The sequence below is a fragment of the Ursus americanus genome, chromosome 4, assembly GCF_024610735.1.
Source record: "Ursus americanus isolate L20-20 chromosome 4, mUrsAme1.1.p, whole genome shotgun sequence".
Lineage (NCBI taxonomy): Eukaryota > Metazoa > Chordata > Mammalia > Carnivora > Ursidae > Ursus > Ursus americanus.
This window is the reverse complement of record NC_142130.1, coordinates 35,278,759-35,303,184: the sequence shown is the minus strand read 5'-3', so window position 1 is coordinate 35,303,184 and position 24,426 is coordinate 35,278,759. Positions and strand designations below refer to the sequence as shown.

The following is a 24,426-nucleotide window of genomic DNA, read 5'->3' as shown; positions in this document are numbered from 1 at the left end:
CCTAGATGTCCCAGTTCCTCCATAAGGAGGCCTTATACTGACCCCTACCTACTTTTTCCATGATTGGTATGGTGCTCTGGATGACAGGGGTTAGCCAGTGAGAATTCTGCAGGTGTCACAAGTGTGATCCCTTCAGATCAAGGCAAGAAGCCACCCGATGGATGCATGAGGCTTTCGCTGTAAGGGGAGAGACAGTATTTTCAGCCTTGCGTCCCACACTGTCTTAGTCACCGCTCAGCTCTGACACTGTTAACTCTAAAGCTGCCATCGACAACGTGCAACGAATGGCCTGGCTGTGCTCCAGTTAAAACGTCATTTACGAAGACAAGCAGCAGGCCGACCTCTGCTTGAGACTGCTCAAGAGATTACTTTCTGTTGAGAACATCTGGGGCTTACATTTGAGATCGGCTAAAAGGATCAGATGGGAGAGGAAAGGCAAAGTCACTTAAGAAAGAAGGCCTAACAACTAACAAAGAGCCAGCTGGGCCAAAGAGCAATGTTCATGAATGAAGGGGGCAAGAGACTGAAACACAATTAGGTAAGAACCAGAGCATTTACAAGCATGTGCAATTTAACTTTTTGTTCTTCCGTCTTTTATTTAACAATCATACTACTTAAAAAATATTTTTAAAGTACTGTTTTAAAAGTCATTTCGTTAGAACCACAAACTTCTTCCTTGTATCAGAAGTTGTGCCACTATCCTGGTTACTTGTGGATTCACCAAGCAGTCTAGCAGGTCATCTGTAGAAATGAATGTTTGAGAAGGAGCCGTACTACTATTTGAAGCAATTGGTTCCACAATTGCATCCTCACTTTTACTCATCATTCGTTGCCTCTTGGTACAATGCAATTTTCCAGAGTGTTCTCCATCTTTGCCAACAAAGTCTTTACCATCACCTTCAAATCTACCTCCTCTCTCTGAGGGTAGTTCTTCAGAACTCAGTATTACAGGAACTAGATCAGGGCCAAAGGGACTTGCTGCCTCCTGTTTTCCTGTTCCGAAGACTAAGTCCTGGCCACCTGTTTGTTCCACCTCCGTGCGATCGTGCACATCTGATCCCTCCTTTTTCACGCCCTCTCTACCTGTTCTCAGTGCTTGGATTTCTGCTACCTTAGATGTTCTGTAATGATCCAAAAGGGCAGAAACGGCTCTATTTAAGTAGCGACAATTGACTTCATGGGATGTTTCCTCAACCTAAGGAAAAAGAAAAACACTGTAGAACGGATATACACACTTACATAAATTAGAAAACAAATGTTCCAGCCAGGGTTGACTGATCCCAAGAAACTAACTGCCATGATGAACACCACAAGTGGCCCACCTCGGTCGGATTTAACCAAGCTCCGGTATTGTGTGGGTCCTCTGCAGTCTTCAGGGCACACACAATCATGCGTGTGATTGCCTCTTCTACCCGGGCCTGGTGGTCCTCTTCCTGAGTCAAGATTAAAAAAGCACATTGTTTTCATTTGTCTCTATGTCTCATGGCTTAAAGCGCAGTAGAGTCTCTATTAATTGTGTGTCTTATTCTCTTATTAATATAAACTTCATTAGAGAAGGAATGAATATGTTGTTGGAAGACCACAACTTTTATGTATTCACTAGCACCTGCCATCTAGAAGAGCTGTGGGATATTTCACCGACCACACTGAAGTATTATCCTGTCTGGAAGACACAGGCCTTAAGTATGAACTACCTTGTGATGTTTCTTCCAATCTTTTCCATTTGTTGACATGTTTAAATTTTTTTTAAAAGCACTATATACTATATAATACCTATAGAATTCGATAAGCTAATTGAGGAATGGAAGAAAAATTATAATAAATATGCTTGGCCACAAGAATGAAATGGCTAAAAATCCAAATATGTTTTTTTAAAGATACAATAAGCATAAACTAGAGCATTAGTGATAAATTACATTAAAATCAACAACTTCTTGGGGTGCCTGGGTGGCTCAGCTATTAAGTGTCTGCCTTCGGCTCAGGTCACGATCCCAGGGTCCTGGGATCGAGCCCTGCATCAGGCTTCCTGCTCAGCGGGGAGTCAGCTTCTTCCTCTCACACAGCCTCTGTGTTCCCTCTCTCTGTGTCAAATAAATAAATAAAATCTTAAAAAAAAATAGATAAAATAAAATCAACAACTTCTGTTCATCAAAAGGCCACAAGAGGAAAAAAACCAAACCAGATGTCTGTAGCACATAAAACTGATACAAGGTTAATCTCCAGAATAATAAAGAATCCACACACAAGACAAATGATCCAATTTTTTAAAAATGAGCAAAAGACACGAAGACAGCATTTCAAAAAAAAAAGAGCAACCACATGACTAATAAACATGGAAATATGCTTAACCTCATGAATAATCAGGCAATGCAAATTGAGAAACTGATGAAACTGGCAAAAAAGAGTCTGATAATTCCAAGTGGTAGAGAAATGTGCATTGACAGACTACTGATGGTGGGAGTGCAAATCGGTAGGGCCATTTGGAAAATATGTTGACATTATCTTGTAAACTTGAGAGACCAGCATTCTAATCCTAGAGAAACACATATTCTTTAGAGAAACTCTTGCACATGTGTACAAGAATATTCTATTTATAAAGGCAAAAAATTGGAAATAACTCAATTATCCATCAACAAAACAGAGAACCAATAAATCTGGATACATTAATCCAAGAGCGTAGCGTACCGCAGTGAAAAGGAATGAAATCCCCACAGTAAGACACCACTTCACCCTAGTATGGCCATCATAAAAAGAGATAATAACAAGTGTTGGTAAGGATGTGGAGAAATCAGAATATTCACACATTGCTGGTAAGAATGTAAATGGCTTTGGAAATAGCCTGGCAGTTCCTCAAAAGGCTAAACACAGAGTTGCCATATGTGATGGTTAATTTTATTAGTCAACTTGGTTAGGCTGGTTGTTTGGTCAAACCCTAGTCTAAATGTTGCTGTGAAAATACTTTGTAGATGCGATTAACCTGTACAATCAGTTGACTTTAAGTAAAGAAGATTATCCTCAATAATGAAGGTGGACCTCAGGTGAAGGCCTTAAAAGCAAAAACTAAGGTTTCCTAGAGAAGAGGGGATTCTACCTCAAGATTCTAATAGAGGGGCGCTTGGGTGGCTCAGTCGTTAAGTGTCTGCCTTCGGCTCAGGGCGTGATCCCAGGGTCCTGGGATCGAGTCCCGCATCAGGCTCCCTGCTCTGCTGGGAGCCTGCTTTCTCCTCTCCCACTCCCTCTGTTTGTGTTCCCTCTCTCACTGGCTGTCTCTCTCTCTGTCAAATAAATAAATAAAATCTTAAAAAAAAAAAACCAAAAACGATTCTAATAGAAATCCTGAGTGAGTGGGTTTCTAGTCTGCCAGCCATCCTACAGATTTCAGACTCCAGACTGCAACTTCAACTCTTGTCTGAGTTTCCAGCCTCCTGACCTGTCTTTATGATCCATTATTATACCATATGATCCAGAAATTGCACTCCTAGATGAACACACAAGAAAATGAAAATATACGTTCACATAAAAACTTGTACATGAATGTTAATAATAGCATTATTCATAATTGCAAAAAGTAGACAAAACCCACATGTCCCCAGCCAATGAGTAGATAAACAAAATGTGGTATATCCATTCAATGGAATATTATTCAGCCACAAAAAGGAATCAAGTACTGATATATGCTGAATCCTGAAAACATATAATGTTGAGTGAAGAATGCTGGCCACAAAAGACCACATATTATAGGATTCCAGAATTGGCAAATCTATAGAGACAGAAAATAGGCTGGTGATCGCCTGTGGCTACAGAGGAAAATGGCAGAGCAACTACTCATATATAGGGGGTTTCTTTTTAGGTTAGTGAAAATGTTCTAAAATTGATTATAGTATGATTGCATAATTCCTGAATATACATATAATTTCTGAACTGTACACTTTATTGTTTTTCCACAGAGTATTCAAATGCATTTATTTGGGATCCTAAAATAGTTCTATTATAGTCCATTTGCTTCTTCTTTTTTTTTTTTTTTAAAGATTTTATTTATTTATTCGACAGAGATAGAGACAGCCAGCTAGAGAGGGAACACAAGCAGGGGGAGTGGGAGAGGAAGAAGCAGGCTCACAGCGGAGGAGCCTGATGTGGGGCTTGATCCCACAATGCCGGGATCACGCCCTGAGCCGAAGGCAGACGCCTAACTGCCGTGCCACCCAGGTGCCCCTATAGTCCATTTGCTTCTTTACAGGCTTTTAAAAAGCTGCATTTGTTTAAAGCTAGTAACATTTTATTTTATTTTATTTTTTTATATGATGTTTTTTATCTTTTTTTTTTTTTAAAGATTTTATTTATTTATTTGACAGAGAGAGAGACAGCCAGTGAGAGAGGGAACACAAGCAGGGGCAGTGGGAGAGGAAGAAGCAGGCTCACAGCAGAGGAGCCCGACGTGGGGCTCGATCCCATAACGCCGGGATCACGCCCTGAGCCGAATGCAGACGCTTAACCGCTGTGCCACCCAGGCGCCCCAAAGCTAGTAAAATTTTAAAGAAGTAAACTCCTAGAAGCTCTCAAAACCTCTAAGAAATTTTTTTTTAATTGAAGTATAATCAATGCACAATGTTACATGTTTCAGGTGTACAGCATCAGGATAAAACAGCTCTAGACACTATGCTGGGCTCACAAGCATAGCTATCACCTGTCACCATACAACATTCCTGCAATACCACTGGCTATATTCTCCATGCTGTACCTTTCATCCCTGTGACTTATTCATTCCATAACTGGAAGGCCGTACCTCCCACACACTTTTATCCAGAAAGGAGAGGAGTGGAGGGATGAGTAAAATTACACCACTACAAATATGTTACATACATATTATTTTTAGGTATACATACAATGAAGGACATAATAATGGGAAAATTATTAGAGCAAGAGGAAAGCATTTAAAAATTAACAAACTTTTTTTTAAGTTTGGAAAAAATACCAATAAAATAAATACATTTCAATACTAAAAGAATAAGGAAGAATACTAAGAGAAACGGCACTTAAAAAAGGCACAATTGAGAAGAATTGGGAATATACTTTATTCTCTGGAGTATATTAAAATAGAATCTGCACCACTTTAACAGAGAAACGGAGAAGAAATGAATGTTGTACCACCTGAACCCCAAATCTATGTGACTTGTGACAAGAATACCAGAGTCAGCATTTAGCTTGAGTTACCGTACTGAATATGGTCGGTTTTAAAACCTAAGGGTTTTTGGAGTTAAATTTGGCAACAAGAAAAAAATATGGTTCAGTGCTTGAAGAGACAAGGGTAAAAGCAACACATGACAGAGGAAGATGCAATTACTCAGCTCCTAGACTGCATGCCAGTTTTTCAAGGACGAATGAATGGTCTTCAAACTGTGACATACGCAGAAGTTAAAGAAGAAATGAGAGTCCTGGTTTGGTGAAGGACAGAAATCATCCACTTTAAGTCAGCATCAAGTCCTTTGGTACCAAACTTGTAAGTACTACCTCATAACTTGTTTATACTCAATGACACCAATCCTTCGGAAAATTCTCTGAGAGACAGCTGAATAAATGGTATGTAACAAGCTTCTGAAAAGACCATAGTGAAGGCTTTCAGACTCTTGAGGCCAGGTAAATTCAAATCTAAATAAAATATGAACAAATGATATTCTATAGTACATTAAGAAAGAATACATCACAACCAAGTGGGATTTGTTCCAGAAATTAAGGATGGCTCAATCAACACTAGGATATACATTGATTTAATTTACTCCAATCCCAGATATTTACTAAAGAGGAATATTATATGATCATCTCCACCAATGCTTAAAAGGCATTCAATAAAATTTAACACCTTTTCTGGATTAAAAAAAAAGCAATGAATTGACAGATACTTAACATGATAGATATACAATTTACCCACAAATTCAGCATTTTACTTAAAGAAAAATCACTAGAGAATTCTGTCTAAAATCTGAAAAAGACAAGGACGCCCACTATCTCCATTATTATTTATTATCAATTTAGAGGTATTAGCTAGTGTAATTAGACAAAGGAAAATAAGATACAGGAAAACAAATTGGAAAGGAAGAGGTAAAAGTATCTTAATTTTCAGATAATCTGAGAGAAACCTGAAAACCCAAGAAAGTCAATAAAAAATCACTACACTCAAGAAAATAATTCAAATTAACACAAAAATCAATATCCTTCATATACACAAACAATATCCACTCAGATGATATAATGGAAGAGAAGACCCTCACCTCACTTACCAGGGCAGTCAGGAATAAACCTTTAAAAGAAATGTGCAAATCCAATGTGAGGAAAACTTTAAAACACTCCTGGAACAAAGACAACTAGACTTGGACAAAAAGAAAGGTATCTCATTCTTGGAGAGGACAATTCGACACCATACAGCTTATATAAAATTTAATATATATGGAATAAAAATATCAATCATTCTTTCCCTGAAGCTAGATGAATTGATTCTAAAGATCATACAAAAAGACAAATTCAAGAAGAGCCAGGAAAACACTGCAAAAGAAAAGGTTTCTGACCCTATAGATACTAAAAACATCCTATAAGACCTCTCTTCATAAAACAGGGTGGAAGTGTTGAAAGAGTGTGAAGAAAGGCCAGTTGAAGAAACAGACCCCAAGTACAGTTAGATATCTGGTATATGATTAAGGCAATATGTCAAATCACCACCGAAAAGACAGACTTTAAAATCAATGATGTCCCTGACAATTCTATTGTCATTTGGTAAAAGATAAAAATAGATCTCAACCTTACACTACACAGTAGTAAAAACCTCTAACTGGATAAGAGACCTGAAGATTCAAGAATGAAACAATCCAAACTATGAGAAAACATGGGTGAGTTCCATTATGACCTGAAGAGGGGAAGGTTTGATTCAAAAATGATTCAAAATCAGCTATGATTCAAAAATCAGAAGCAATAAAGTTCAACAACACATCCTGTTGGTGAGGCTGTGGAGCAAAGAAGCACATTCGTATGCTACTGATGGAAACACAAAATGGCACCATCACTGTGAAGTGGAATTTGGCAAAGCCTAACCAAATTAAAAGAGACATTTACCTCATGTTTTGGCTAACTCACTTTTAAGACTCTCCCCAAAGACACTCTTCCAGCAAATATAAAACAACATACACACAAGGTTATTCACTGGCATTATCTCTAATTACGAAAGACTGGAAATAACGCAAATGTCCATCCACACGGGAGCCAGGGAATAAATGATGGTGCACCCCACTATATGGGGTTCCAACTACACAGCTGTTGGAAAGAAAGTGAAAATTTCTCTGTACTATTATTTGTCAAGTTCAGCATAGCATTGTGATGTGAAAAAACCAGGGTGCAGAATAGTAGTTTATTACTTTCTGTGTTAAGAAAGGAGAGGAAATATGAACGATTATGTATGAATAAGCATATGAAACAAATATATAAAAGTTTATATTCTTATTCACATATAAAGTCATACATAAATATATTTATTTACTTAACTATTTACATAGATGTTACAAAGAAAACACAATGGAATGATGAACTAAATGGATAAAAACAGAGTCCTGTGGTGGGAGGTAGGGAGGAGAGACAGATGGAGTGGAGGGGACAGAGATGAAAAGGAGACTTCTCTATATAAAGGATACTTTTAATATCATTTTAACAGGTTAAAGGTTTTACATATTCAAATATTAAATGAGGTCAAAATAGGAAAAAAGTAAAACCAAGTGCTGAAAACAAACGGAAACAAACCTACCTAAAATTAGTAACATAACCACAAGTGAAAACAATCCCTTCACAATGATCTCTTTTTTTTTTTTAAGATTTTATTTATTTATTTGACAGAGAGAGACACAGCCAGCAAGAGAGGGAACACAAGCAGGGGGAGTGGGAGAGGAAGAAGCAGGCTCCCAGCAGAGGAGCCTGATGTGGGGCTCGATCCCAGAACGCCGGGATCACGCCCTGAGCCAAAGGCAGACGCTTAACGACTGAGCCACCCAGGCGCCCCCACAATGATTTCTGAGCACAGTACTTTGTAGCCCCTTGGTGGGATACAGTCTAACGATAAAAAGGATCAAAAAGAAATCTTACACTTTATTTGCAAGTTTTATGATTAGTAATAATAATATTAGAATTTTGAAATTGTAAATTTGACATCTTAAAAAATATACGGGTGGGGCACCTGGTTGGCTCAGTTGGTTAAGTGTCCAACTCTTGATTTTGGCTCAGGTCATGATCGTGGGGTTGTGAGATGGAGCCCTGCATCAGGCTCCATGCTGGGCATGGAGCCTGCTTAAGATTCTCTCTCTTCCTCTGCTCTCCTCTCCAAGGGGGGGAAAAAATATATATAGATACATATACATATATGGGAGAATATAGCAAATATATTATATATATGTACAGATATATATATGTAAAAATTATATATATATATATATATGGGAGAATATAGCAAATAGTAGATGTTACTGTTAGGACTGATATGGACTTTCAGTGTAAGAGAAAAGATAAAAATACAGAAACAAATAAGGAAAAAAATCTATAATATTAACCTTGAATTAGAACTATAAATATATCCATATCTATCTATCTTTCTATCTATCTATCTATCTATCTATCTATCTATCTATCTATCTATCTCATATTCTAGCTTTATCATTTAAAGTTCTGGAAACAGCGACATGCCAACAGTAACAAACAAGAGGCTTAGAGCCCCAGTCTCAGTTTCTAAATACCATTCCCACTAAAAGGAACCATGACCACTTGGAGAAATTATCGCCCTCCAAGCTGGAGGCAGGGAAAGTCCAAGGCAATCCTGGGGTATCTTCTTGTACTAGAAAGCAAGGATACATCCCAAGACAAACGAAGACGTATGAAAAGGGCACAGGCCCGCTTGAAGGAGTTTACTAAAAGCACAGAAGAGAATCAAACTCAAAATGACCTTGGCAAGCTGGAATACTCACTCCAATGAACATGATGACAGCTAAGAGAGGGTGCGAAGTGCGGGATGTGGGTTAAAGAACCAGCTTTACAGCTTCACGATGGAGGGCAACCTGACACGGCAGCTGACCATAGGGAAGAAAGCAGGGATATTCTCGAGCTGAGTACGAACCCAAAGCAAGACAAGATTCCTACAAAAGCTAATGCAGTATTACAAGCAGCACTGAAGAAACTGAGGACCTAAGTCATATGACGTAGAGACCTTATATCTCATGAACTGAGGCCCCTGGTATTCATACATGAAGAGGCCACTCTTGACATGATAGTTCTTCCTCCTCATAGCAGTTTCTGTTCTTAAACACGTCTCATGTGCCTGGCACTGGATTAGATGCCACTGGGGTGGGTGCAATTATAATCCCTGTTCTGCAAGTGAGGAGACCTAGGCTTGACGAGATGAACTGATCATCCAGGTTAGACAGCTAACAAAGGCACAGACCTGTAACTTAAACCTGCCTGGTTCCAAAGTCTATGACCAAAATGGTGAATAGTCCGGGGGGAAAAAAAGTCATATAAAAAACATCATTAAAGAAACCAGAGGTTTTGAGCCTGGGAAAGAAAAGTTTAAAGGGACACATAGCAGGTATCGTCAAATATTTCAAAAAGAAAAAAAAATCGGTATAGTTTCAGAAATAATGGGTACAGTGACAAGCAGGCAGGTGAGAGCTCCACTGTCTAACAAGGAAGAGAGCTACCTTGAGAAGCGAAGCACCGCCAGGACTATTGTAGACGTGACTTTGGACTGGGACCGGACTGTATGTTCACATTTGCTCCAACTACAATTCGGCATGCTACCAGCAGCTAAATAACTAACTGAGTCACTGAGTCCACTGATCTCACTTAACCCCCGAGGGCTACACCTCTTCGCTAAGCCCTGACAGTGCAGCTTCCTGTTACAGTCTCCCCGACACTCCACCTATGCCAAAGCCACCCCATGACCAAAGGACGAGGAAAGCCCAAGGGGAGGAGGCAGCAGCCGAGGAGAGAATAGAGATGCAATCAGGCTTTGGGTACAGGACAGCAGAGATGCCATCAGAGCCTCTGACTGAAGAGGCACAGGTGCAATGAAAGCCTCATTGAGCCTCACTGGGCAGCCATAAGCCAGGACTGAGAATTGTGCAATTAGTAATAAGGGCTCTGAACCAAGAAGCAGTTATCTCCAGTCCATCTGGGCGTGGACAGGACTGGCAATGTGGGACATACACAGCAGATCCAGACAGGCCCGACCCCATTCTCCTAATGACACTAGCTAAGGGAAAAGACCCTGCACACCAACATCAGGGCCCAACGTGTGCTCTTAAAAGAAAGAGAATGGTGCATCACTGAAAATCCTAATTCCAATCTAAACACCCCTTAACGGGGCATTGAATACACAAATTATGGCATAACGAACCAAAGTAATACTAGAGTGTTGGTTAAAATTAATCACCAAGTTTTACAGATAGGCTACATATATCTTACAAGCAGGGATTACATTTATTTTTAAAAAAAAAAAAAAGTACCAGCTCAATCCATGAGTTTATACTGACAGTGACAGGATCAGTGGATTCTACGTAATGCCACCAGTGTCTGGGAACAAACAGAACCTGAAAAGCAAACAAAAAGTAAGTTAGCACAAGAACAGCACATTTTGTTTTCATGTCAGAATCAGACCCTAACTGAAAATGCTAGGAATACATATGAATTTATAGCAATACTGCTGTTGGAAAGGGAAACAAGAAAAGAAAAACCCCACAATCTCTTTATTTATTTTTTTAACCAACAAGTTCACATGTTCTGCAAAGGCTACTGACAGTTTCTCCACCTTCTACTCTCCTTAATCCTGGACCTGCTCTGCCTGCCTTTTAACTCTTAGTAAAGGACTCTGAGATTCTAGCTTTTCCTCCTTTCTACTGAAAAATAGTTGAATGCATTCTGAGAAAGGGCATAGGTAAACCTAGAGGAAGTCACTTCTGTCTTCTCACAGCGTAAAGTCTAGCCAATGAAGAAACAGTACGTAGAAAGGGGGCACTGAGTAAGTGGTGACTCAGAGGAGTAGACACTGCTGGGGAACCTCGGAGGTGGGAGACACAGCATGAACCAGGGAGGGCAGGGGCAGCCTGGTGTGGATGAAGTGTGGTCTGAACCAGGGTTAGGAGAGAATGCAGACAGAGCAAAGAATGAGGACATGCCAGGAGGAAGAGGTAGTGCTGGCAAGGCGGGTGGGACTGTTAAGGGACAGCAAGTAGGTCGGTCTTACTGTTGCAGATGGGGTAACGGGAGATAAAGTGGGAGAGTTAGGTTAGGGCCAGTGGAGGGCCCTGAATTCAGAATAAAGTATCTGTATTTTATTCTGTAAGCATTAAGGAGTTGCTAAGAATTTTTTATTTTTTGAGAGGGAGAGGGTGGGGGGCAGAGGAAGAGAGAGAATCTTAAGCAGACTCCATGCTCCGTGTGAAGCCTGATGCAGGGCTCCATCTCACAACCCTGAGATCACAACCTGAGCTGAAATCAAGAGTCAGATGCTTAACTGACTGAAGGACGCAGGTGCCCCACTAAGAAATTTTTAGTAGGGGGATGGTTAAAATGGCAACATTATGGGAGAGTCTGGGAAGGACAGAAAATTCTTACAGTGGTCCAACTATTAAATGTGAAGATCTAAACAGCAAGGCATAGTAAACAAAAGCAACAGCCAGAGTCAAGGAGTGCATTTGTCCAGACTCAGTACAAGATTAGTACCCATGGAAGTTTGAGCAGAGCAGATGGGATGATCCAAAGCTTTTGGGGCCTCAGATTTAGAAAACGGGTGGCACTTGCTACGAGCAAGGTGGAGCTAGGAGATGGGAAGAGCGCACCTTTTAGGAAAACTGAGCCCTAAAAAGGGCTACTGCATTTCATCATGAGGAGGTCATATATGTCCCATCAGATGATAATTTCAATACAAGGGTAAGAGAGGGAGCCAGCTGTTGGTAGATGAAAGAACGAGCAGGATGTAAGGAACACTGATAGGACAGACAGAACCGCACATTCAAATCTGGCTATTAAAATAGAAGAAAAATGAATTACCAAGCATGTCACACCCACTAGAATGGCTATGATAATAACAGGAATAATGGAAAATAACAAGGGTTGGTGAGGAGGCAAAGAAATCAGAACTTCACACATTCCTTCATGGGAATGTCAAATGGTGTAGCTGTTATGGAAAACAGCTGGGCAATTCCTCAAAAACTTAAACGCAGAGTTACCACAGAACCCAGCAATTTCACTGCTAGGTATATAACCAAGGGAACTGAAAGCATACCTTCACCCAAAAACTGGTACTCCACTGTCTATGGCAACATTCTTCATAATAGCCAAAAAGTAGAAACAACCCAAATGTCTATCAACTGATGAATGGATGAGCAAAATGTCTACGCATCACAATGAAATACGTTCAGCCATAAAAAGGACTGAAGTACTGGTAACATTCCGCAGGATTACGCTATGTGAAAGAAGGCGGCCCCGGAAGGCCACTTGTACGCCCGCACGTAAGTGAAACGTCCGGATTAGGTAAATCTACAGAGACGTAAAATAGATGAGGGGTTGTCAGAGGCCGGGGGACAGGTGCCTGGGGAGTGACCGCTAACAGGCTGAAGCTGCTCAAGTCAAATTATTGGCGTTGGAGCACTCACGTGTGGAGGAACGGGAAACGAGGCAGTGAGAAGGGGGCAAAGGAAGGAAAACAGGTAGGGGAGAGGAATCGCTGGGGGAATAAAACCTCCTAAAGAGACTAAGAAAGCCTTTCATATCGTTAATAAAATACCAGACGGCACGTGCCAGTGTTGTAGAGGTGATTTTCCCCACTGGACAATGTTTCGGAGACAGTCCTTTATAAAGGGAACATCCATGCTTGCGTAAAGCAAATCATTCTCGGTTCATTCTGCCTTTGTTCTCGCACCACTTGGATGCATTCCCACTGCACTTACGTGTCTGGGTTCTAGTAAAGTTGAAAAGATATTAACTGCGAATAGATGTTCCAGAGGTGCTCAAGTGCCCATGCCTCGACACTTTTTTTTTTTTTTAAGATTTTATTTATTTATTTGACAGAGAGACAGCGAGAGAGGGAACACAAGCAGGGGGAGTGTGAGAGGGAGAAGCAGGCTTCTCGCAGAACAGGGAGCCCGATGCGGGGCTCAATCCCTAGGATCATGACCTGAGCTGAAGGCAGAAGCTTAACAGCTGAGCCGCCAGGCGCCCCAACCCTGACACTTTCTCTTAACATTATTAAAAATGACTGTACAGGGCGCCTGGGTGGCTCAGTCAGTCAGGTGTCTGTCTTTGGCTCGGGTCATGATTTCAGGGTCCTGGGGTCTGGCTGTGTCTGGGCTCCCTGCTCAGCAGGGAGTCTGCTTGTCTCCCTTCCCCTGCTGTTCCCCCCAACCAGCTCGTGCTTTCTCTAGCACTCTCTCTCAAATAAATAAAATCTTTTTTTTTAAAAAATGACTGTGAGTTCTTGTTTTCCTCCAAAGTCATTCTCCTCTGTACCAGTAGAAAGAGCTATATTCCCTCTTCCCATAGTTCCATGACCTGTGAAGTTGAGAATTTTGTGTCTGAAGGCTTCTAACAGCAGAGAGCAGCAGGGAAGAAAATCATTCTCATTTGTATTGGTGGGGAGGCATGTGGTATAAGGACATGAAAGAAGTTATAGCTGGGGCATGTACTGACAGGTCATCAATGTTTTAAGGCCCCCGTTACCTGTCCTGGGTTTAGCGTAACCATATGTCTTCGAGCTTTGCAGAACTGAGGAAAACGTTTTAAATCAGGATTGACAACATTGATTTTACTGAATATACTAGATTCTTCGTAAGGGATTCTAGTCGGATAAAGGAAAGGAGTGTCTTCAGGAGGAAAGAGATGCCATCTTTTCCTAATTAAAAAAATAAGATATGAATTAGTTACCAAGCTAGTTAACGCAGACTGTATCATTAGTTGCTAACGTACAGTTATTCATCTGTTGCATGTAACACCCAGTACTCATTATATCACATGCCCTCCTTAATGTCCATCACCCAGTTATGCCATCCCCCTCCCCTCCTCCCCTCCAGAAACCCTCAGTTTGTTTCCTGCAGTTCAGAGTCTCTTACGGTTTGTCTCTCCTCTCGAATTTCGTCTTATTTTATTTTTCCCTCCCTTCCCCTATGATCCTCTGTTTTGTTTCTTAAATTCCACGTATCAGTGAGATCATATGATAATTGTCTTTATCTGATTGACTTATTTCGCTTAGCATAATACCCTCTAGTTCCATCCATGTTGTTGCAAATGGCAAGATTTCATTTTCTTTAATGGCTGAGTAGTATTCCATTGTACATATATACCACATCTTCTTTATCCATTCATCTGTTGACGGACATCTGGGCTCTATCTATAATTTGGCTATTGTAGACATTGCTGCTATAAACACTGGGGTGCAGGTGCCCCTTCAGATCATTCTTTCTTATCCCAAATCAAAGTCTACCTCCTCTTAAGTCAATTCTGTCCCTGATTCTAGAGCTACCCTAAATAATCCCTCCCTTTCAGATATCTGTATTCTTATTTTCTACAGAGCAGCCAACCATACTGCTACCCGCCAAACAGTTCCCAGACTCCTCCCCGTTTGGGTTGTAAACGCCTTAAGTTAACCTGTGTTAAGTTAATCCATAAGGAAGAGAAATGCACAAATGATGCCACCAACTAAAAAGTGGTGTAATATTGGAATTTTCAAAAAGAGAAAACTACAAAATGTTTTAGCCACTTAAAATTTTTGCGAAAATGGAGGTGATAAATCTTAAATCACAAGACACTAGACACACCCATACTCCAAGTCAACAGAGGGGGGATATCGAGGCAAAGAAGGGAGAAGTGTGAAAAAGGAAGACAGACAAAAATACACAGATGGGGCAGCAGAGAGAGAGAGGGACAGGGCAGGGACAGGGAGAGGAAGAGAACTAGCTCTGAGAAAAGCCTTAAAGCTCTTTAGTGACCCCTTGCCGTTACAGTGGGACCACGTGTGTCCTCCAGTTGGCTGCTATTTTCAAACTAAGAAGCAGATACTAAAGTTTTATTTTGCCTTAGAGATAGAGCTGCTCCATTCCAGCGTAGCTATGACTAGTTTGGGAGAACTCTTGGCATTTACTATGTTTAGAATGTCAGCGCTGGAAGAACTCTTAAGAGATCATCGGTCTAATTTTACTTTCAAAGTAGTGGAAAAGGGACCCAGCGCTGGCTCCGTGTCATTCACTGGACTAGTGCTTAGTGGTGGACCCAGAACCAGGTCACAGAGCTCCTGACCTCTTCAGGTTCCAGCTCCTACCTCTGCCTCATGGCTGCATTCCTACAGGACTAGCCATAAAGATGACAATCCCATACAATTTGTTTTGCTCCACTTAAAATGTAATATACAGTCAACCCTTCAACAACATGGGGTTTGAACTGCACGGGTCCACATATGTGCAGGTGTTTTTACAGTAAAACAGTATTGTCAATGTATTTTCTCTTCCTCATGATTTTCTTAATAACATTTTCTTTTCTCAAGCTTATTTTTTTTAGGATTTTATTTATATTTGAGAGACAGAGTGAGTGAGCATGTGAGCAGTGGGATGGGCAGAAGAAGAGGGAGAGGAAAAGAATCTCGAGCAGACTCCAGGCCGAGCACTGAGTCTGATGCGGGACTGGATTCCATGACCCTGAGACCATGACCTAAGCTGAAACCAAGAGTCAGACACTCAACCAATTATGCCCATCTAGGAGCCTCTCACTTACTTTACTGCAAGAATACAGTACATAATACATAAAACATATAAAATACGTGTTAATCGACTGTTTATGTTATTGGTAAGGCTTCCAGGCAACAGTATGCTATTAGTGGTTACGTTTTTAGGGAGCCAACAGTTATACGTGGATTTTCAACTGTGTGGGGGTCGGTACCCCAACCCCCTCATTACTCAAGGGTCAACTGCATATGCATCCTTCTCTTATTAATCAGAAAAGGCAGTCAATCACCATGCCATCCCCCGATCAAAAAACGTTTCACTGTGCTGCATGCTGAAAGAGAATAAGAGGTTATTTGCCTAAAAGTAAACTTCTGGCTCTAACCTCCCTTTCCTGCCTTTGTTTCCAATGCACAACTTACACTAGGTGTTCCATAGAGTTCTTTCTCTGTACACCACATGCTTTCCTAGGGCTCTGCTCCTCCCATCCGTGTCTTGAACATTCACCCATCCTTCAAAGCCCATCATGAACGGCAGCTCCTCTCTGAAATCTTCCTTAACCTCTCCAACAGGAACAGCGTCTCTCCTACTTTCCAGACCCACAGCTCTAAGAAACCGTCCCTAAGAGCACGCTCATTCTGCCCTCTATCACGCTGCCCGTGGGCTCGCCAGTCCTCGAACTATAACTCTCTCAGGGCAGAGAAGTGTCTTACTCATTCACCTCCATTCCTACTGTAACACATGGTACCTCCTCCATGAGGATTTACTGAATAGTGATTTTACTATTCCAGAGCTTTATGAGACCAGAAAATATGCTCGTTACAAAGTTAAAATAAAGTTATATTAATTTTATGTCACAGAAAGAACCCAGGTATTTTTTGGTAATGTTTTCCCAACTGAATTTCTTTCCCAATTCAGAACATGTGGAAAGCAGCTGCTTACAATGATACTTCCCTTACCAAGTTTAAGGTTCAGACTATTATCTCCTTAAGGGCAAGGACCATGCACAGTTGATTCACTGTGGCACCCACAACACATAATAATGCACCTGAACCATCCTAGGCCCTTTGATAAGGACTTAATGAATCCAGAAGTGGACTGCCTTATACATTTTATAGTTTTCAAAATAATTCACCCGTGAAATCTATTCACATACTTATTCACTGTTTCTTTTGGATCCACTCATAATCCTTTTCATGTCTAAAGGGTCTGAGAACTTGGAAAAGGCCTTTCTGCTTTTCCCTCCGTACTGTCCTGTGAATGTTCCAAAAGGTCAGGAAAGGAGACTTGAGCATCACAAATTGGGAGAAAATAAGGCTACACATATAACCTTCTGAGAACCTCCTCCAACTACCAGAAACTCATGAACTCTCATGGAAATCCTGGAATCAGGGACTATCAAAAGTATTGCCCGACTTACCCTATGTATCTTAGGGTTCACAGACAGATGGAGAAGAACTTACCTAAAGTAATAAGATACTGCATTGTGTCTACATGTAGGCACAGACTAACATTTAGACTTGAAAGGGGCCATAAATACCATCTTATTCAGTGGTTCCCAAACCAGGCCCCCTGGCATCTCCTCAGGGTCCTGAAGGTAGCAGCAAAGGCTTTCTTCCAACAAATTGTTCCACTCTTGTTTACTTAGATTTGAAGAAAGGGTCTTCCTGCTTTTAAATAGAATTTTGAAAACTAAAAATGCAGTCTTACATAACAGAGCTAAGCAGACAAGTGTCTAGCTGAACTGGGAGTGGAATCCTGGAGCTCTAGGATCAGGTTTCTGAAGGCAACCCTGATCATGATTGAGAGACACACATGGAAACCATCATTTGAACTGTTCTCCTTACTTCAAAAAGGAGGAAACTGAACCGGAGGTTAACAGATCCGTCTTGGTCATGAGGCAGGCTGACAGGGTGGGGCTGGGGCTAAACCCTCGGGTCTGGCACCTGCCTGATCCTCTTCCTGTGCAGCACACACACACACACACACACACACACACACACTCATGCATGCACCTGTGCCTTACCTTCCTTGTACCTGGAACACTAAGTTACAACCATAGGAGTCCAGATGACAGGGTGTATGGGCCCCCATGGAGCCAATCCACAACGTACTTTCCCGTCCATTTCTTCCAGGAAACCCAAAGTCAGACCATATCACATCCTGTTTTGAAAATAAAGTTACAGCCCGTCAAGAACCAACCAAATGTGCTGTATGGTAGTGCTACACATTTTCACTTGCACGTCTGTTTTTTGGCACTTGGAATACTCTTTTACAGAAAAGGCTATAGATGGAGGAGGTTAAGCTTTCAGAGCAGTCCAAGAAATCATTTAAACCGTTACCATACCTGAAGTACCTCACCATTAGCAGTTATTCAACAAATATTTACTGACTCGTCTCTTGTGATGAATCAGTGAATAAGAAACACAAACATGCCCACCCAAGTGAAGCTTACATTTTAGAGGCTGGAGAGAGAAAATACACAACAGACATAATTATGCATATATCTAGGGGACGAGTGTTTCAGACAGCAGGAACAGTAGAATGGAAACAGCAATGGAAACAGAAGTTTTACCAAAAGTCTCTGATGACATGAACAGAATGTTATGTCATGTATTCTAAAAGTTAAAATGTCACTCATTAAGGAGTGTACTTGCACGAGTATCTGGTGATTTACGGAATTACTATATCACTATGTTGTACACTTGCAACTAATATTATACTGTATGTCAACTAACTAGAATGTAAATAAAAACTTAAAAAGATGTAAAAAAAGAATAAAAATAAAAAAGTCTCTGAAGTTCAACTCAGGAAGCCAGAAAGCCATATTCTCTATAAGCAGGGCAGATATTTCTAGGTATAACTAGTGTGTTAACTTTTTACACTCTAAGGGCATTAAAAAAGCCTTCTCCTAGGTTAATGGAGTTATTTAAAACTATAGATACTGGAGCCTTATTTCACACCTACTAAATCAGAGCCTCTGGGTAGGGACTGCGTATCTTTTGAAATACATATCCATAGATGACTTGCTATGCTCCCCATAATCACGAACTCCTTAAGTGAAATGAACTTTAAAACAGAGACAGCACGGTACTCTCGACTTGACTCTCCTTATGCCTTGTTCTGTGGACAAATCATGCCCTAGCCAACTACTGACCCATAAATACCATCTAGTCCAGCAGTTCTCAAACCAGGCTCCCTGGCATCTCTTTACAGGACAGGGGGTAGCAGCAAAGACTCTTGCTTTCAACAAACTGCTCTGCTCTTGTTTAGGTTGGAATAAGGGGCTTCTTGCCTTTTTTTTTTTTTTAAGATTTTATTTATTCATTTGAGAGAGAGAGAGAGTGTGTGTGTGAGCACGAGCAGGGGGAAGGACAGAGGGAGAGGGAGAAGCAGACTCCATGCTGAGCAAGGAGCCTGATACAGGGCTCGATCCCCCCACCCTGAGATCATGACCTGAGCTGAAGGCAGACGCTTAACTGACGGAGCCACCCAGGTGCCCAGGCTTCCTGCTTTTAAATAAAAACTGGAAAACTATAAATGTAGTGTGACATAAACTCAAATCCATAAATTATAGTATGTATAAGCTAGAAAAGAAAAAGAACATACTAGTGAACCAGACACAGAGGTTTTCCTCTGGGGCACCTGGGTGGCTCAGTTGTTAAGCGTCTGCCTTCAGCTCAGGGCGTGATCCCAGCATCCTGGGATTGATCCCCACATTGGGCTCCATGCTCGGCTGGGAGCCTGCTTCTTCCTGTACCACTCCCCCTGCTTGTGTTCCCTCTCTCGCTGGCTGTCTCTGTCAAATAAATAAAATCTAAAAAAAAAAAAAAAAAAGGTTTTCCTCTATTTCTGCTTTTTTTTTAAGTTTTATTTCTTTAAGTAATCTCTATACCATGTGGGGCTTGAACTCATGACCCCGAGATCAAGAGTCACATGCTCCTCCAACTAAGCCAGCCAAGTACCCCTCTATTTCTTTTCTTCTTTTCTTTTTTAAGATTTTATTCATGAGAGAGAGCGAGAGAGACAGAGCATGAGCAGGGGGAGGGGGAGGGACAGAGGGAGAAGCAGACTCCATGCTGAGCAAGGAGCCTGAGGCAGGGCTCCATCACAGGACCCTGGATCATGACCTGAGCGGAAGGCAGACGCTTAACTGACTGAGCCACCCAGGCATCCCTATTTGTTTTTTTAAATCATTAATTTTTCCTATCAAGGTTTAAAAAATAAAATAAACCAAAAAACACTTCTATGTGCAGAACCTGGGCCTAAATGCTGACACTTCTTTTATCAGTATCTTCCAGCTACATTTTCTATTTTAAGAGACAAACCATTAACAGCTGTAGTCAAAGAGAAAACCACTCAAAGTGGTCTTGAGGAACACTAGAAAAAGCATTTTCATTTTTGTTTTGAGTAAGGAAAGTAGTGGACTATGTGCATATAACCAACGTCTGTCACAAAGGGGAAGTTTTCGTAGGGTCAGCACTATTGTAAATGCATTCGCATATGGCTCACACACAGCCGCTCCAAGGAGTGGCAAAGATCATGTCCCTCTGGACAGAGCCCATAAGCTCCACGCAGGTATTCCCAATGCCTAACCCATGCCTGGCTCAGAGTTAAGTACTTAAAACATTCGTTGCCTGGGAGGGAAAGAAGAATCTGTTGGCTTATTACGGGTAGATGGTTCTGGTCTTGGTATGATGCTCAGTGTTCGGAATACAAAAACTAACACAACACAGGGCTACCCCTCAAATCCAGTAACAGAAGACGGTCCCATAAATGAACTCACATAACGTGGCAAGTGCTCTTCATAGAAGTGAGCAGAGGGTGCTCTACGATCAGGAGGGAAAGGCTCTTGGTCCGAGTGGGGAACTTAGAAGAGGCCTCCAATTAATCTGGCCCTTGTTGAACAATCCACCACACCTCAGTTTGGAATTTAACTAAAGGCAGCTGAAAGACATGCTATATAGAAACAAAAAACAGAGATTTGCCTTACCTAAGAAGAGGCTTGTGTAAGTGATTCTTAATCTTATAGATAATACCCCTTTGGGATTCTGATGAGTGCCAACACCCCTCTCCTCAGAGAAATGCACACATATACACAATTTCACATATACTGAGGGAGTCAATGGACTGACCCCATGTGAGAAACTGTTCTAGGGCCCTGCTTCAGAAAGAATCACAGAAGGAAGATTTTCCTACAGGGGATAGGGGTTCTATGAGAAACTGGAAGAGGCTTCCCTGACAGCAATGACAGAAAAGGAAAAATTACTTTGGAATGATTAGATCAGGGTGACCTAAACTACCTAAAATTCAGCTGCAAATTGGCTGGGAAAACCAAAGCCTGAAAAAAAGTAAATTTGTCAGAAAATAGCATTTAGTTTACCTATTTTGTGCCCCCACCCCAGACTCTTTGAGAGGTGAGGCTTTCTTGCCAATTGTGTTCAGCTACTTATAGATAGTGAAATGTCTGAAATCAAAGTGGGCCCAGAAGGAATCTACATTGAATCTTGCTGGAAACAATGGAATTAATAAAGGTAATTGGTGGGGTGATCTACCCTAGAGTCTGTTCCCACACCCACCTCAACAGTTGGAAAAGTCTTTAGAAATCATCTATACCCATAAAATTTTATTCTACACCATCCCTGAAAAGAGCAATCAAGTGTCTGGTTGACTGTGTTAAAAAGAAAAGTGCAGACGGATGATGGAGTCACTTATGCTAGGCCGTATCACCAAACCAGGGCTTAATATTTAACTTAACTGCAGTTCAACCCCCCTCCCCCCCCCCCCAGAAATGGAGTCTTAACTAGTGGGTCAGGAATTTTCTGGTCAGCACCAATGAGGTAATCTGTCACATGGGCCATCTCCATCCCCACCCCACCCAAAGGGAGCTGAGGTAATCTGCATGATAAAACCCCATGCCCTTCCCACCTAGGGAAGACGAACTTACCTGAACCAATCCTTTCTTTATCTTTGCTAATAACTTCTTGCCCCACCCTCCTTCCTATAAAAACCTTCCATTTTGTAGCTCTCCTCAACTTGCTAGATGGAAGGCTGCCTGACTTGTTTAATAAAGCCAATGAGGTCTTCGAATTTACTTGGTTAAATTTTTTTAACAACTGCTCACTACAAAATATCTGCTTTCATGTAATTCACAGAAGGTTGTAGATTTGCTTTCTACAGACAAGTTTATTTTCTCTTCTGCCAAAAATTGCTGTCTTTACATTATCTGAAAAACTATCATGCCTTTTCTTTTCTTTTTATACGTAAACTCAGTAGCATTAATTTTTCCCTCCAGTTGCTATCTTCTCAACCATCTTTGTCAACAGCATTCTTAAGCCTGACTCCCCAACCCCAGACACAGCCTACATGAAACCCTGTCTATAGGACTGCAGCACTGCATGACCTGGACACGACACCATTTTTGGATTCATGGACTGTCAGACAGTGTATGTGTGTGTTTTGTTGTTTACATGACTGAATTACACCATGACTAATCTTGGCTTGGTATATGAACTTGGCTTGGTATATGTTGCCTAGCCATACTAGCCATATCTCTTCAGCCTTGACTTGTTAATAAATTGTAGGAAAAAGCCATGGGATCCTACATTTATCCTTCTCAAACTGAATCTTATTTCGTTTCTGTGTGGCATTCTACAATGTTTAAATCAACTTGTGTACATGACTCCCAAGCCTTATCTCGAGTCCTAACTTCTTTCCTATTTATGACTACACCCATATTTTCAATTGCTAACAAGTTATCACTACCTGGTTACTGAATTCTTATGGTAGGCCAGACCCCAATACTAACATTTTATGTGTATTATCTCTTTTAATCCTTATGAGACTGAAGGTAGATATACCCATTTTACCCATTTTTATATGTGGAAACTAAGGGACATAATTGTCCTTTGACAGTACTGTTAAAAACCACGCACACACTTCTTGTCATAACAAGTGGGAGGAGGGTGCTACTGGTATTCAGTGGATAGACATTAGGGATGCAGTTCAACACAACAAAGAAAGGTTCTATATCTTGCACAATCTTCATACTGCTGAAAAATTTGATTTTAATTCTCTGAGAGTAGGACTCCAAACTCCATTTCACATATCATCAAAGGATCTTTGGCATGGTTTTAATATATACTGAGTTTTCTGAAATATAATTACTAAGTAAGTCCAGGGAGGATTGTACTTTGTGTTTTTGTAGCTTTACTAGGAGTTGTTCACCATTTTGAAAACCAGACCACCAACAGCACTGAAACTCATAGCTTCTCGGCCAGCAGTATACCCACCAATATCAGTCTGTGCTTATACTGTCTCATAGTGGTGACTCTACATAGATAGATACAAATATACTTATTTAGCCTCATTTCAAGATGTTAAATATACAATTTTGGAAATAGTCTATGGAATTTTATCTTAATTCTTCAAAATTGAACCTTTCCTTGTAGATACATGTAGGTACAAGCATCTGATTTGTTCATTATAACTTCTAGTATAGTCAGGCTTGAATAATTACACATTAAATCACGTATTTCTGATTAAATTCTCCTATATTACAGCAGGGGCATTTTAATTGTTTTTAAAAATTATGTATGAAAGTATGTGTGAAATGCCACAAATGGCATTTCAGAACAGTGAAGAGGACGCAGGCTCTGGTAGGAGACCCCTGCTACGCCATCTCTACAGCTTTCTCAGGATGGACCATACAGCTCCCTGCCTTTGCTCCTGCTGCTCCCTCTGCCCAGCTGGTCTTCTCACAGCTCTCCCACACCCCAGTTCACATATTTCTTTGAAGATCCAATGTAAATGTCACTTCTTTAAATGCTTCCACTCCCCCTTACACAACCTCATCATTCTCTCTTGGTCTCTCCCTCCCCAAGAACTCTGACTCTTTCTACCTCTGACCCATTCTCTTCATCACAGCAGGAGCAATCTTTTTAAAATGTTAAGACCTGTCACTCCCTTGCTTTGCACTTAGAATTAGGTCCAAATGCCCTCAATCCTGGGCCTGTATGACGAGGCCCCTATCACCTTTCTGACACCTTCTAACCCTCTGCATCTCTTTGGCTAGGCTTCAGTCACAATGGCCTTCATTTTTTTTTCCCCAAAAAGGCAAATTTTTCCTTCTTCAAGGGCTTTGCATATGCTATTCACTCTGCTTAGAAAGCTCTTGACCCTCCCTTCACATGACTAGCTTCTCATTTTTTAGGAATCAGTTTAAATATCATTTCCTCGGAGAAAGCTTCCCAACTTACCCTATGTAAAGTAAGTCCCTCTCCTGCTGTTCTTGATTTGGGCCCATTTTTGTTTACTTCATAACACTTAGGACAATTGGCCATTACTGGCTAGATTCACTTGTCTGTCTTCTCCACTAGAATATAAGCTCCCCGAGGAAAAGGGACCAGGGCTGTCTGCGACTCTGTGGCCCTAGCACAGTACCTGAAAAACATGCATCTGTAGAACGAATAACCACTCACATTTTACAGTCATTTTCTGTCTTTTCACCACTTACATACCTCACGAGCTCCAGCAACTGGCAGAGTCCACAGCACACGGCAGAGCTTAAATATAGTCTCCGCATTTATCTATACTTACCTTTGGTACTTTTATGTTTTTTACACACTTATTTTTTATACACTTATTACTCTGTTTTGCTCCGGAATTTTTTTTTTCTTGGGCAAATATAAATCTGGTA

The 24,426-nt window shown here is 41.0% G+C and overlaps 1 protein-coding gene across 2 annotated transcripts in view; it reads right to left on the bottom strand.

Moving 5' to 3' along the window:
• Window positions 1-553: 553 nt before the first annotated feature.
• Window positions 554-24,426, bottom strand: part of HSPBAP1 (HSPB1 associated protein 1) — a 58,459-nt gene continuing 34,586 nt past the window's right edge. For both annotated transcript variants that reach the window (XM_045812739.2, XM_045812737.2), the window contains 5 exons: window positions 17,755-17,891; window positions 13,738-13,909; window positions 10,527-10,610; window positions 1,323-1,433; window positions 554-1,195 (listed from right to left, as the gene is read on the bottom strand). In XM_045812739.2, the coding sequence (XP_045668695.2) occupies window positions 656-1,195; window positions 1,323-1,433; window positions 10,527-10,610; window positions 13,738-13,909; window positions 17,755-17,891 (1,044 nt within the window). In that variant the 3' untranslated portion in view covers window positions 554-655. The remainder of the gene's footprint in view (window positions 1,196-1,322; window positions 1,434-10,526; window positions 10,611-13,737; window positions 13,910-17,754; window positions 17,892-24,426) is intronic.